The following is a 13532-nucleotide window of genomic DNA, read 5'->3' on the forward strand; positions in this document are numbered from 1 at the left end:
TGCCAGAAACTGGTACCAAATGGATCCACGGCTTCTGTACTTGCAGAGATTCAAGTGACAGTAGAAAAAAAAACTTAGATCAATCAACCCAAGAAGAAATCTAAGTTACAATATTACATGTTAGCAGCACCCTTAGATGGGATTTTTTTTTTTTTTTTTAATTCCTTTAAAAACACATGCTTTCAAGAGAGTAACTTTAAATATCACTGCATACCAAAAACGGTGAGGATCTGAGTATTTTCGTGATGATTAGATCATCAACGCATCTTATAATGTTGGGTTCTAGAGGCCTGGCAACGCTTACCATTCAATGAATACTTAAGTGTTATATCTACATCACGGGGGTTCTTCTTGTTGGGCGCAACAGTCATGCTTCCAACCACTGCCTCCCCCTCGCATACCGTTAGCACGTCTTCAAGGTAAAGAACAGTTTGCTTCCAATGAGTAGCCCGTGATTTCGGCCCTGTGTAATTCATCCTTAGAATCTGTAAAAACTAGCCTAGAAGTAGAAGGTACATATGCATGCATCATAAAAATGGTGCAGTAACATGCACCACTGTTTTCAAAATATAATATCATAAGTGATACCCTAACAATGCTCTTTGATACCTAATAAAAGTGTGTCCAACAAAATATGATGTCTGCAATTTCTTATGCATGATAGATTTATTGCATCATATATGCAGCATAAGATGATGTAGCCAGATGTACAATTTACAAGGCTCTTGAAGAACCATCTTCATCTTTTATCAAATGCCCATAAGATGCTGTAACTGGATTGGTAGTCTGTATCAGACAATATACATGAATTATGGGCCCAAACCTGGAGTAGAGTGAAACAGACATTGCAGTAGAGTCTTTGCATCAAGCATGCATGCGTGGAGTTGCATAGGCCCTTTTATTTTTCTTTTAAAGGCTTTAATTTTCTAAAACATCTGTGTTTGACTACTCCAATGTTGGTTTCACTCCAATCTCCAGTGCACAAGGGGCCCACCTGCAGTGACCAGACCCTTTGATCAGGGGAGGATGGACTATGATGTGTTGTCACACAGATCCAAAGATCTGGTGGACTCATCCTGGCTCACAATGGACAGTTAATGAAGACATCTTAATCACAACCATGACAAGGCTGCCCACTGGATTGTCATGTATGCATGATTTCCTACTGTTGTTAATCATGGCGTGGCCCACCAGCTAAATTTGTCAGTGTTAACCCAACAAAATCCTAGACTCTATCAGTATTAACATGGCCATAACAACTATAGACGGATTACCTGTAGAGAAGCCCATCAACTTGTGACACTTTGTAAATGAGACATCGAAGTATGCAACAAGCGCATGGATGTAATCATTGCGCTCTGCCACGAGCTTAAACGGTGCGGTGAAAGAGGCATCGCCGGGAGCCATTTTAGAAATGTCCATCATCTGAATTAACAGCACATCAATATCATCATCAAGCACGAAACACATCTGGGCAGATGAGCATAGACAAATAAGATATCACACCTTGAGTAACTGGCAGTTTGTGACAATTTGGTTCTGGTCAACTGTATCGACGAGGGGTTCCATCATGGATTGCTTTTTGATGCAGCTCATGTCAAAGCCATATACGTTATTCCAGACTGAAATTAAAAGACTCTCATCAGGGGCAATGAGCACCATATTTGTGGAATCAGCAACATGAAAACAGCAAAAATGATGCAAAAGCTGTTGACAAGCAAACACACAAACACAACTATGCGGCCAGTCTATAAACATATAGAGGCCCACGGCTTACAGTCAATCTTATCTTCTTTGTACTCAGCATCCTCAATAGCAGTTAAATATAGAGACGCTCTGTCCGGCAACACAATTCCACCATCACTGATCTGAATGGTAGCCAAAGCCATATTAGAAACGCAGTTGCATGCCTTGAACGGTTAATACGAAGTAGTTAGATATATTTATATAAATTGGGAAACAGAGTTCATGTGCTGTCCCTAGATAGTGAAACACATGCATTATTATGACTCATGGAAGTGAGTGGAGAAAAGGAAATATGATAACTGTCAGTCCCATAGTAAGGGTTGAACTAATTTTGCCATGGTCTTTTCAGCAATTTTTTAAATTCATTCATATCGGAAGCAATTGACACAAATAAAAATCAAAAGCTGAAGAGATAAAGAAGACTGCCAAAAAGTGCAGGAGCATTCAATTGGTCATCAATCTCAATTGACATTGCACGTGACTGTTAAATGAGATTAAATATATAATTAATTCTTCTTGCTAAAAGAATATATAATTATTCTTGTAAGGTTTCTTAATTTCTTTCTAGCTCTAGCTGAAACTGAAAAGGGGAAATTTTACAACAAGTAATATTATTTATCATCATTATTTAGTGTTCAAAATATCGGTATCACATTACGTATCGCACCCTTGGGATACGAATACGTATTGGTTATCTTATGGGATATATCGGTTGTATTGCGCAATGTATCGCTGTTGTTGGAAACATGAGAAAACATTGGGAAATTGGTTAACTTTTCCAATGAAACTTCAGTGATTGTTAAAAAACACATATCAATATATATTAATAAATCAAAACATTACGAAAAACAAGTGCACATCATAGGTTTTCTTTGTATGGAGTCCTAATCTATGCACCGTTTAACTAAATTGATGCAAGTATATGCAAAATCTATTCATATAATTTATAAATGTAAGAAGACATGTGGAAACATAAGCAAAAGAAGAATTACTAGATCAGGTTACATACATGTTTGATTTTATGTTTGGACACAGATTGCAACCAATTTGTGAGAAATTGGAAAAAAAAATTAGTTTTTTTCAATTTTCTGCAACTCAACCCGTCTCCAAATCTCAAAATCGAAGCTCCAAATCCATGATTTTTCATGCAAAACAATAAAAATAAATAAAAAACAAAACAAATAAAAAATAAAAAAATCATGTATTTGTAGCAATACACTGATTTAACATGATTTACAAAAAAAAAAAAAAAAAGGATAAAAAATGCTCCCCAGATCGAACATGTGGGATATATCCTACTACTTGTGCATTTTATATCACACAGGTGAGATACAAGATATATCGTGGGATATATCGGCAGATATCGTCGATACTTAAAACATTGATTATTTATTTATTGTCACCACCTCTTGTAACAACAAAATAACGATATCAGACACCTCGAGTCCAGCAATTGGAACAAGTGCCATAAAAAATCCCCCAACAAGGATCCACTGGAGAGTCGGATGCTAGTAGGTGCAAAAATTTCCATGCCAATAGCATATATTTAGGTTGTAGTTAAGAAGCTAGTCCTTGGACATCGGGATGGCCTGAGCAGTCTGCCACCAAGCGTGCACTGTCATTGGCAACATGCTCTTGGCTTTTGATTGATCAGGTCGTGCCCCCAATGTTGCTACTTTGAAGAAATTAGAGTGCTCAACACAAACTCAAGATCGAGAACATTAGCATGGGATAATATCATCACATTTCGGTTCTGTTATGTTGGCCTCGTGGATCAATTTCATGCACAATTGGCTTGTCTGCACTGCATACTCTAGACATCAACTGTTCACAACATTGTGGGCCCAGCAACATTAGCATGTGAATTGTGTTGGTATATTCCCAGCTTATTTTGTGCAGCCAAAAACTCACGCACAACCTTTAATGAGCATGGGTGCTTGATGCTTAGCAGTTTCTCTTGAAACTGCCCCTCCACAACTCTACTTGGCCGCCATTTGGGGCATTAATGTAATATTTGGGCTGGTTTCAACATTCGGTGGGACTGTGTTGGAATGTGAGTGGTTTCAATGCAAGCCTCCCAAATCCAAGAGTCTATGGTAAAAGAGGAAGCCTACCGTCTAGCGGGCAACTGATTATTAAACCCTTACCGATCTATCATTTAAAAAACAACCCAAATTGCTATGAGAAAGAAGATGATGATGATGATGTTGTTGTTTTAGTATTCTTTAAAAAAAAAAAAAAAATTCAGAATTGATTTTTTAGTAAAGATGATGATGATGACGATGTCGTTGTTGTTTTGGGAATTTTTATTTTTATTTTTTTAGAATGATTCTTACTATCATTGTTTCTGAGATCAACATTGCCTATCATAACATTTGATTGATGCAGCATTTATCAAAGGATCCAAAAGCTTCCCAGCAATTTATATAGAGCCATAGATTGGAGTAGACTACTTTGCATTGTGATTGCAATCAATAATTTTTCCCAATTACGTTAGCTTGCAGCCAAACTGTATTTCTGGTTGTTCCCGTGTAATCTATATATCAAACTGTTAACATATTCATACCATACCTGTACCATATTCACATTCAAGTAACTTGACATCACAAGAACATGATCCAACACATTTTGGAAACATAGAATGGATTAGATCCACTTCACTCTATAACTAAAAAGAAAAAGGAAATTGCTTTACAAAATTTTTATTTATTATTTTTTTTTAAGTATAATGCTTATGCTGCATGAAAAAAGTTTTTTTAAAAAAAAGGTGATTGAAAGATCTGCTGAAAGGCTTCACTTACAAGCCATTTATCACGTGCATACAGAACTGTGTTTAACATATTTTCAAAGAGTAGAAAATAGCCCATCCACTCTGAAATGATGATATCCACATGAGCAACAGGAAGAGCAATCTCTTCAACCTTTCCCTTCAAAACTGTTATGACTGAAGAAAACACAAATACAGATGATATAAGATGCTATTCCACAGAACACAAAACATTATAGAAAAAATCCACAATAGACGAAATTCAGGAGATAATACCATCAGAAAATCCGTTTGCTTGAATGATCTCTTTTGCCATGTCAGCCATGTGGGAGCATTCGACCTGCAATGCAAAGGATTGTCATTCACGGATTGCTTTAGCAAAGTGGTAGAATCTGGATAAGAATGCAGAGCAACCATTAGAACAACCAAACAGAATAAAAACAAAATTGAGAACTTCCATGATGTACTGAGTACTGAAAGCCCTGTGTTACTGAACCAGGCCAACCTTATTGTTAGGCCTGCAACTTGGGTTCGAGTCGACTGACCCAGCTCGAGTTCGGATCAGGTTGTCAACATCCTCAGGTTGGGTTCAGGTTGAAAAACGCCAGCCTGATTTGAGTTTGGGTTGGGTTAGGGTTGAGCAAATTCAGGTCAAGGTTGGGTTGGGAACAAATACACATATTTGGGTTGGGTTGGGTTGGGTCAGGTCGGGTCGGGTAAAGAGGACTTTGGGTTGGGTTCGGATTGGAATTCAGGTTAGGCTGGGTCTTCCTGAGATCGGGTTAGGCTCAGGTTGACTCGGGTTGGAATTCAGATTGGGTTGGGTCTTCCAGAGGTCGGGTTAGGCTCAGGCTCAGGCTCAGGCTCAGGTTGACTCTCAACCTGACCCAACCTGCCCAAAGTTGCACCTCTACATGTATGCATGACTTATATGCCTATTAAGCCCTTAGGCTATATTCCAAAATTTCCATTGGTTTTTATACCAAGTGAACACTCCATTTTATCATACGTAAGTTACCATCAACATGACCAGAAAAACAATGTGCATTTCAATTTCCATTGGATTCTGTACCAAGTGAATGCTCCTTTTTACCATATGTAAGCTGCCATCAAAGATTCCAGAAATACAATGTACATGTCCCAATTGATGGACAAGCTACTGTTGTGTCTTTGCCAACAGAAATCCATATAACTTCATCTCTGAAGTGGTAATTATATCGCAAGGACATGTTATTCCATTAAAACAGTTCTAACTCTCCACTTGGAAAAGTTAAATTGAGCATGGAAGTAGTCTTGGAAAAGATAAGATGATAAATCCAATGCCATGTAATGACCAGGTACAGATATGAATCATATGATAGCCAAGTTTATGAAGATGCCACTGTACAAGGAGGTAGATTGAATGCACATACTATTAGTAAATAGTTGTACACACCCGACATGAGATAGGGAAATGTACATCGTTTGATCTCAACCAGCAATCAAAGCTGACTTCGGGAGCACCTAAATCCTATCCCAATCAACCTGGAAAACTCCCCAACATGGCTAGAAACAGGAAAGACCGGTAGAAATTCAATTCCAGCCAGTCAACCCACAGTTACCCTGCATCAAGAACACCTCGAGATTCGAGTTCAGTACAGTAGCGGGAATCTGATTCCAGCTACCCAATGTCGAGCTCGAATCCCTGAGTTTTTACTCAAATATAGCCTCGGGGCTCAAACCAAGCCAACTCAACAGCTTGCAAAAATCCAATTACCGTCAGCAGTAATAGGATTCCCGCCAACATCTCTATAAAAGAGGGGCTTCCTCCCCCATTTAGAAGATGTGGAAAAAGGGCTTTGGGGGGAGAGCAAAAAAAGAAGGCTTTTTTAGAGAGTTTTTGAAGAAGGGAGGTAATTAGTGAGGGGACTGAAGAGTGGCTGGAATGGTTAGAAAAATAGAAAGTGAGAGAGAGAGATAAGTGGGAGTGATCAAAACCATTGCACATTGGTCCAACCCTTCCTAAAAGTTTAGATTGAACAGAATAGCAGTGGATCTCAAGATACCCGATCATCTTTAATACCTAGAGTGTTGGGTCTGTCAGTTCTTCCCTCACATCTCCAGGCGTGCTACAACTCATTTCAATTTCTAGTTCCAATATTTCCTTTTTTTATCTAATTCCCTTCTATGTTTTCTTTTCTTAATTCTCACAATAACTATCTCCTCAGTCGTTATCAATGTCAAGGGCTCTATTTCCATGGTCATGATCGCAGCCAACTATTTTAGTTTTTGTCTCTCTAAGAATAAGTAATCCCCCAAAAACACTTAAATCCCGCAACATAGAGAACATACTTTGGTATGGGTAGAGAAGGATACCTTACCCCTTCCTTCTCCATCACTAAGGCCTCTACCCAAGATCAACAATCGCAGCCCAATCACAAGAGTCGCTCAAGTCAAGGAGTCTTTGATCCCCCGACCTATTGTAGGCCTAGAATGTCTGGCCAACTGTAGATTCCAAAACCATTAGCTAGCAGCGACTCCAAGTCAAACCACATCATCCACAGAGTCATCCACACAACACTCTCAACAGGCAATCCGTACCCCGAGCGTATATACACAATTATCTAGGTTCAGAAAGAAAGGGTCATTTCAACAACAAACTTCCAGCTAACTTTTTAAGATCAATTCCCCTCCATATTCATGTCCTTTTTAAAAGATATAGTAAGTCATCCACTTTCCAAGCAATAAATCTCTGCAGTATACTCAAAATCAGTAAAAGATTTTTGAAAAAAAATGTATAAATATAAGTAGTTCTTTAGAGACTAGATACTAACTTAGACACACACACATACACGCAGTTCAGAAACTTAGACACAGAGTTTCCCTGAGAAACCATGCACGCCAACGTGTAAATATAAATTATATCAAAGTACTTGTTGAGGAACTATTATAATAGGAAAAGCGTACAAATAAAAGTCGATTATCAAAAGCACAATAAAATTGTGTTAAATTGTAAAAACTATTTTAATAGGAAAAGCATACAAATATACTACCCAACAAGGACATAAACAACGATCAATTAAGGTTTTGTCCTAATAAGTGTCTCTAGCCCAAGCTTCCAATATGGCCATCTTTAGTGTCACTAACACATCTTTTAAAAAAAAAAAAATTTAAAAAAAAAAAGAAAAAAAAAAAAGAAAACTTCAGAAAAATTCAAGTCCTAGCAAGTTAACATTCTAAATATTAGCAGATTAATTAGAAAACTGAAAAAAAGGGAACAAGTGCCCACCGCAAAGCATAACATTCCAAATATTAGCAGATTAATTAGAAAGCTGAAAAAAGGAACAAGTGCCCACCGCATAAACATGCTTTGCCCCTGCCTTCGCACAAAAAAGGGACAATATTCCAGTGCCAGCACCCACATCAAGAACTATCTTGTTCTTGAAGAGAAAGGTATTCTGATAGATCACATTTTGATATGTTTTTGTCCTGACAGTATCTTTTAGCATTTCCTGCAAGATAAAAAACTGCATAAGAGAATATTTGTGCCTTAAAGAGCTTTAAAAAATCATCACTGCTTAATAATGAGGCTTGGACAGTGCCAATGACTGCATAAGTGTAATTGAGATAAAAACCAAAGGTCCTAAATATCATGGTTCCATATGAATCCTACCAAACAGAGGGTAGCAAGCAACCACCAAGCTTCTTAAAATGGAATAAATAAAAACAAACAAGTCTAGATAACTGAGTAAAGACAGGCTTCAATTTATCAATGTTCTTAACAAGGAATGGAAGTTTTGTATCTGACTGATGAACAACAATCTGCAAAAAGAGAATATTAATATACAATTAAATTTCGAATACTGGAACACAGCAATCTCAGAAAACCTCATAGTTTACCTGGAAACTAGATCAATAGACAGAATTCTGCCATAATGAGTCTCTTTGTTTCAAAGGTTGACAGTCTCAACACATTTGGAAATCATACTTTTCTCTCTAGTGGCTGGAACTAAATATGCAGTTTTGCACTGGTCAGAGATTCACTGGACAACATCGACTTTGTGACAGTTGAATGGCTTAGAGGCTTGCCTTTATGGCAGCTCTTTGGACAATCTGAAGGGTGAGGAATAGTCGGTGCTTCCAAAATCTAAGTGCGTAAGTGGGGGGTGTAATTAGGAAAATAAAGGTAGATGTATTGGGATGGGCGTCCTGTTTGAAGGATTGCAAGTCTTGTGCTTTGTATAGTATGCCCGGGTTGTAGCCTTGCACCAGCTAGGAGCACTTCTTTAATAAAATCTTTGTTGATTCTCGAAAAAAAAAAAAGCACCAACTTTGAGACTCCAAATCATTGTGGCCAGGGGTGGCAATGGGGTGGCCCTTGCTTGGCCCTGCCAATGGGCCTAATCGGGCTGAAAGGACCTTGGCTCTGGCAGTGGCCCTATTGAGTTGGGCCAGGACAGGGCCGGCTCCATCAGATGAAGAGAGAAATGATTAAATGTTTGAAACTGTCTAATCCAAGAGTTTTCTTTCCATGGGGGTATCCCTCTCCATCATGACTTGTTCCATCATATGAATGGTTTTGATCATTGAAACATGATCTCAGATCCAAGGGTGCTTTAAACTACACATGTACACCAAAAGGGAACTACTAACAATCACAAGTTTCTCTAAACCATCAATTCTTTTTGTTATAATAGCGAACTGCTTGATGATTGGACCAGGCCATTAATCACTGGCCCAAGCCCGGCTCAGATAGGGTCATGCAATCAAGTCCGAAGTACCTTTCTGAACATTAAAAACATAAAATAGATAAATAAATAAAATAAAAAATCTTCAAAATCAACAACATTTTCTATCCACCAATGCCCTTATTACTCTCAAAAAATATTTTTGAACACACACACACACACACAAAAGAAAGGGAGTTTTTGCGGTGCGTCAAATGCCCTAGCCAACCCTTGTCCATTTCTCACTGCACCAGTGTCCCTATGCAGCGCGGCCCTTACAGGGAACGCCTTAGCATGAGTTTGGAATGTCATATTGTGCAAATTCATGATACCATAAGGAACTACGAAAATATTTAATTCGTTATTAGAAGTCATTATCTTAATTCAGTAATTTAATCATCGGAGTGGCTGAATGGACAAATTAACAGCCCCTATAACAAACTGAGAGTGCACCTGTACCGTTGTAATGATGTTATAAAACCATTCATAAGACTACCAGTGGAGAAAAGGAAGCAACACAACATGAAAGGATCATTATTCACGATGCATTAATCCTCATTAGAATAACAAAACAATGAAAATCCAATCTACACCAGTTTATTATTCTTCTTTATCACTCAAGAAATATTATAGTTTTTTTTTTAGAGAAAGAGATCAAGAAACATTAGGGGTCATTTGGATGCCTATAAACGGCGCAAGTTGTAAATGATTTACAGGGAAATCATTTACAATCTGCATTTGGATGACCTTTTTTGCTTGTAAATGATTTACAGCATTTACCCCCATCTCATTTACAAGCAAAAAGGTGGGATTTCATTTACAGGCCCTCCACTAACGGCTATATTTTCAAAGATTGGCACTCCATTTACACGACTTAAACAATTTACAGGCTATCCAAACACAGACAATCATTTACCTGTAAATCATTTACAGCTTACAACCAAACACCTGTAAATCATTTACCACTTAAACCATTTACAGGCATCCAAACAACCCCTTATAGTTACCACTGATTACATCAAAGCAGAAGATACTTACTTCATGAATACCTGCAAAACCAACAACACCAAGGGAAAACCATATTAGTTCTTGCATCAAAAAAGGTCTGAAGAAAAATCAATAAAAAGTCCGCTTCACATTTAAGTAAAGCCTTCAAAAACAAAAGAAACCCATATCCAACGAAAGAGAATTTAGAACCAATCCAATTCCAAATCCAAGTAAACGAAAAAGAAATCAGTACGTAAATAGTCGAGAAGAGCAAAAGGGAAAGAAGAACAACCAAAACAACGAAAACCAGCGAACCCGAAAACATAAAAAACCAAATTTGAAGGGAAAGAAGAAAGTAAAAGCAAGCGATGTACCGAAATGGGAGTAGGAATCGAAGTAGTAATCAGCACTAGTCTTGTCGCTGCCGACGATGGCTTCGTTGGTTTCACAGATGGAGTCGTGGAGATTGGAGCTCTCGACGGCCACGACCTCTTCGCCTTCTTCGACGCTCATCTTCGTTACTTGGAGATTCAAGCTGCTGCTGCTGCTGCTATTGTTAGAGCCGTTGTTCTTGTTGTTGCTGCCCTTTCTACGGCCCATTCTCTGTCTCTCTCTGTCTCTCTCGTCCCGCTGGTGTGTTACTGAAAGAGAAGCGGGGATTTTTTGTTTTTTTACAAGAGAGACAGCAAACAAAGCTTGTGCTGGTTTTCGATTTTTCGAGGGAAGGGTTTTAGGGCATCACGAGACTGAGGTAATTTTATTTTTTTTTCATATAGCCCCGTGTTTCTGACATTTACTGAGACAGCTTCCAATTTTTTGATTTATTAAACGAAGGCTAAGGTTTGCTGACGAACTCGGCTCGGCTACGTCCTCGAGCCTGACTGGCAAGCTCAGCTCGGTTCGGTCAGCAGCTTTGTCCAGCGCAGGCCCAGTTCAAGCCAAGATCGAGTCAAGTTCACCGTTGAGGCATTTCCACGTACACCTAAACTGCAACTTCAAAAACTCATTATTTTACAAACCGAGGCAATGGTTTTACAGGTGTTTTATCAAACACCTTCTAGGTAACATAAAAACAAAAAATAAAAAAAATAAAGGTATTTGTTTAATGAACCTTGCTTGCCACCAGCCAAACCTTCCTTGCCACCAAGTCATTTTATCAAACAGTTGGCGAGCAACATCAATGGCAAAGTAACCGAGTCACCAAACTGGTTCGATCCGAGCTGGATTCAAGATGGATTCGATCCAAGTCGAGTCGAGTTGGGCCCTGCTCGAACTCATTTTCAAGCTCAAAAAATCAGCTCGACTCGGCTCGAACTCAGCTTCAAACCGAGTCGAATCGAGCTTTTTCGAGTCAAGTCGAGCGAGCTAACTGAGCTAGCTCGGTTCGTGTACACCCCTACTGACGATACCTACCACAACGAAAATGGAAGCGGATTGTCTGGTATAACTGATGTGTGTACCTGTTGTGTGCGAAAACGGGATGCGGATTGTATCCTACCCCCGCCCGGCTCCCGCCACGAACGGGCAGTTCTTTGGGTGGGCCAACTGTGAATTATCTTTTTTATCTACGCCCTCCATCCCTTCTCTCAAATCATTTTAAGTTATGTGCACAAAAAATAGGCAGATCAAACGCTCAAATGGGCCACACCAAATAATAAGTTTAGCTACATTAAATGCATGGAAGCACGGAATGAAGTTGCATTAAATATAATAATCATTTATGGTGTGGCTTAAGTGTTGGACGTTGGATTTATCTCATTTTTGTACATATACTTTAAAATGATCTGAAATAAGGGATCAACGACATAGATAAACAGATATATCAAAGTGTGCCTGCCCACAGAACTAACTGTACATAGCTAGAGACGGGAGGGGGGAGCACTAACGCTTAGGGATGTACACAAACTAAGTTAGCTCAGTTAGCTCGCTCAACTCACTCGACAAAGCTCGATTCAACTCAGTTTGAAATTGAGTTTGAGTCAAGTCGAGTTGATTTTTTTAACTTGAAAAAATTTCGAACTGAGTTTGAGCTTGCTCGAGCTCGACTCAACTCGGATCGAACCAGTTCGATGACTCGGTTACTTTAATGTTGATGTTGCTCACCAAGTGTTTGATGAAATGACTCAACGAAGTGAGGCTGGTGGCAAGGAAGGTATGTATATGAAACAAATATTCTTTTTTTTTCTTGATTTTTATGTTGCTTAGAAGGTGTTTAATGAAATACTTGTAAAACCACTATTGTTGTTTTACATACAGTGAGATTTCGAAGGTGCAGTCCATGTGTTTGTAAAAATACTACACAGGCAAACTCGGCTCGAACTAGCCCGAGCTGCTCATCGAACCAAGTCGAGCTAGCCAATTAGGCTCGAGGACCGAGTCAAGCCGAGTTCGAGCTGAGGTCAGCAAGTGGCCGAGTTGAGTCAAGTTGTGCCCAGCTCGACTCGGTTCGACTCGTGTACACCTCTATTGACGACCCTTGAGCTCTGGGCGATACGAACGGTTCAAATGAGATCAAAGTTACATAGGCCCCACAAATCTATATTTATTATATCCACACCATTCATCCATTCGGCAAGATACTTTTAGATCATAAGGGCAAAAATCAATTATATCCAAACCTTAAGTGGGCTACACCACAAATAGCAGTGGGACAATGATTCTTACCGTTAAAATATTCATAGGGCCCACCATAAAGCTTATTTGTCATCCAATCTATTCATATGATCACACAGATATGGATGAAGTGGGAAAAAAAATTATCATATTGATCCAAAACTTCTGTGACCCTAAAACGGTTTCAATGGTAAACATTCAATCCCCGCTTTTTGCATTGTGGTCCACTTGATGTTTAGATCGTGATTTATTTTTAGGATCAAGCCTTACAACGAGCTCGCCAAATAGATAGACAGAATGGATATAATACATACCTCATGGTGGAATCCACATAAATTGGTATCATCATTACACCAGCTAGGTTGGTGGTTTGTGGAACGCCTACCATTTCGCTTCCAATGAAAATAACATTGGACACGGATTGCGTGCTGACACTACACGGATTGTGTAGTCACTAGCATGGTGACTCCATGGAACTACATGATGTATATAGCTATTGAAGGAGAAGCAGTCAAGGGGACGCATCATCCATTGGGGGCATAGCTAATCCTTATCTCTCCACGCAGCTTGTCCTTATCTCTCCACATAGCTCATCCCTATCTCCTTATCTCTCCACATAGCTCATCCTTATCTCCTTATCTCTCATTTATTTTCTTATCTTAGTTATTTCCTTCTCAAGTAAGGGTTGTATTTTAGTATAAATAATATAGAGA

General features: G+C 38.9%; 1 protein-coding gene across 1 annotated transcript; it reads right to left on the reverse strand.

Annotated features, from left to right (window-relative positions):
• On the reverse strand, positions 1-10961 carry LOC131217205 (probable protein arginine N-methyltransferase 1). The gene is made up of 9 exons (XM_058212049.1): positions 10581-10961; positions 10258-10268; positions 7849-8004; positions 4790-4853; positions 4548-4690; positions 1778-1868; positions 1507-1622; positions 1275-1425; positions 1-463 (listed from the first exon to the last, which is right to left on the reverse strand). The coding sequence occupies exons 1-9, from the start codon at positions 10804-10806 to the stop codon at positions 258-260; spliced, it is 1164 nt and encodes a 387-aa protein (XP_058068032.1). The 5' UTR covers positions 10807-10961; the 3' UTR covers positions 1-257.
• Positions 10962-13532: the final 2571 nt, after the last annotated feature.

Source organism: Magnolia sinica, chromosome 1, assembly GCF_029962835.1.
Source record: "Magnolia sinica isolate HGM2019 chromosome 1, MsV1, whole genome shotgun sequence".
NCBI lineage: Eukaryota > Viridiplantae > Streptophyta > Magnoliopsida > Magnoliales > Magnoliaceae > Magnolia > Magnolia sinica.

What these genes read in the sequence shown, in the direction of transcription:
- LOC131217205 (XM_058212049.1), bottom strand. Translation starts at nt 10,806, where the DNA reads ATGGGCCGTAGAAAGGGCAGCAACAACAAGAACAACGGCTCTAACAAT. An exon ending in AGCAAACGGATTTTCTGATG is followed by an intron (nt 4,691 to 4,789) that starts GTATTATCTCCT and finishes TGTTTTCTTCAG; the next exon opens with TCATAACAGTTTTGAAGGGA. An exon ending in CAAAGAAGATAAGATTGACT is followed by an intron (nt 1,623 to 1,777) that starts GTAAGCCGTGGG and finishes TTTTAATTTCAG; the next exon opens with TCTGGAATAACGTATATGGC.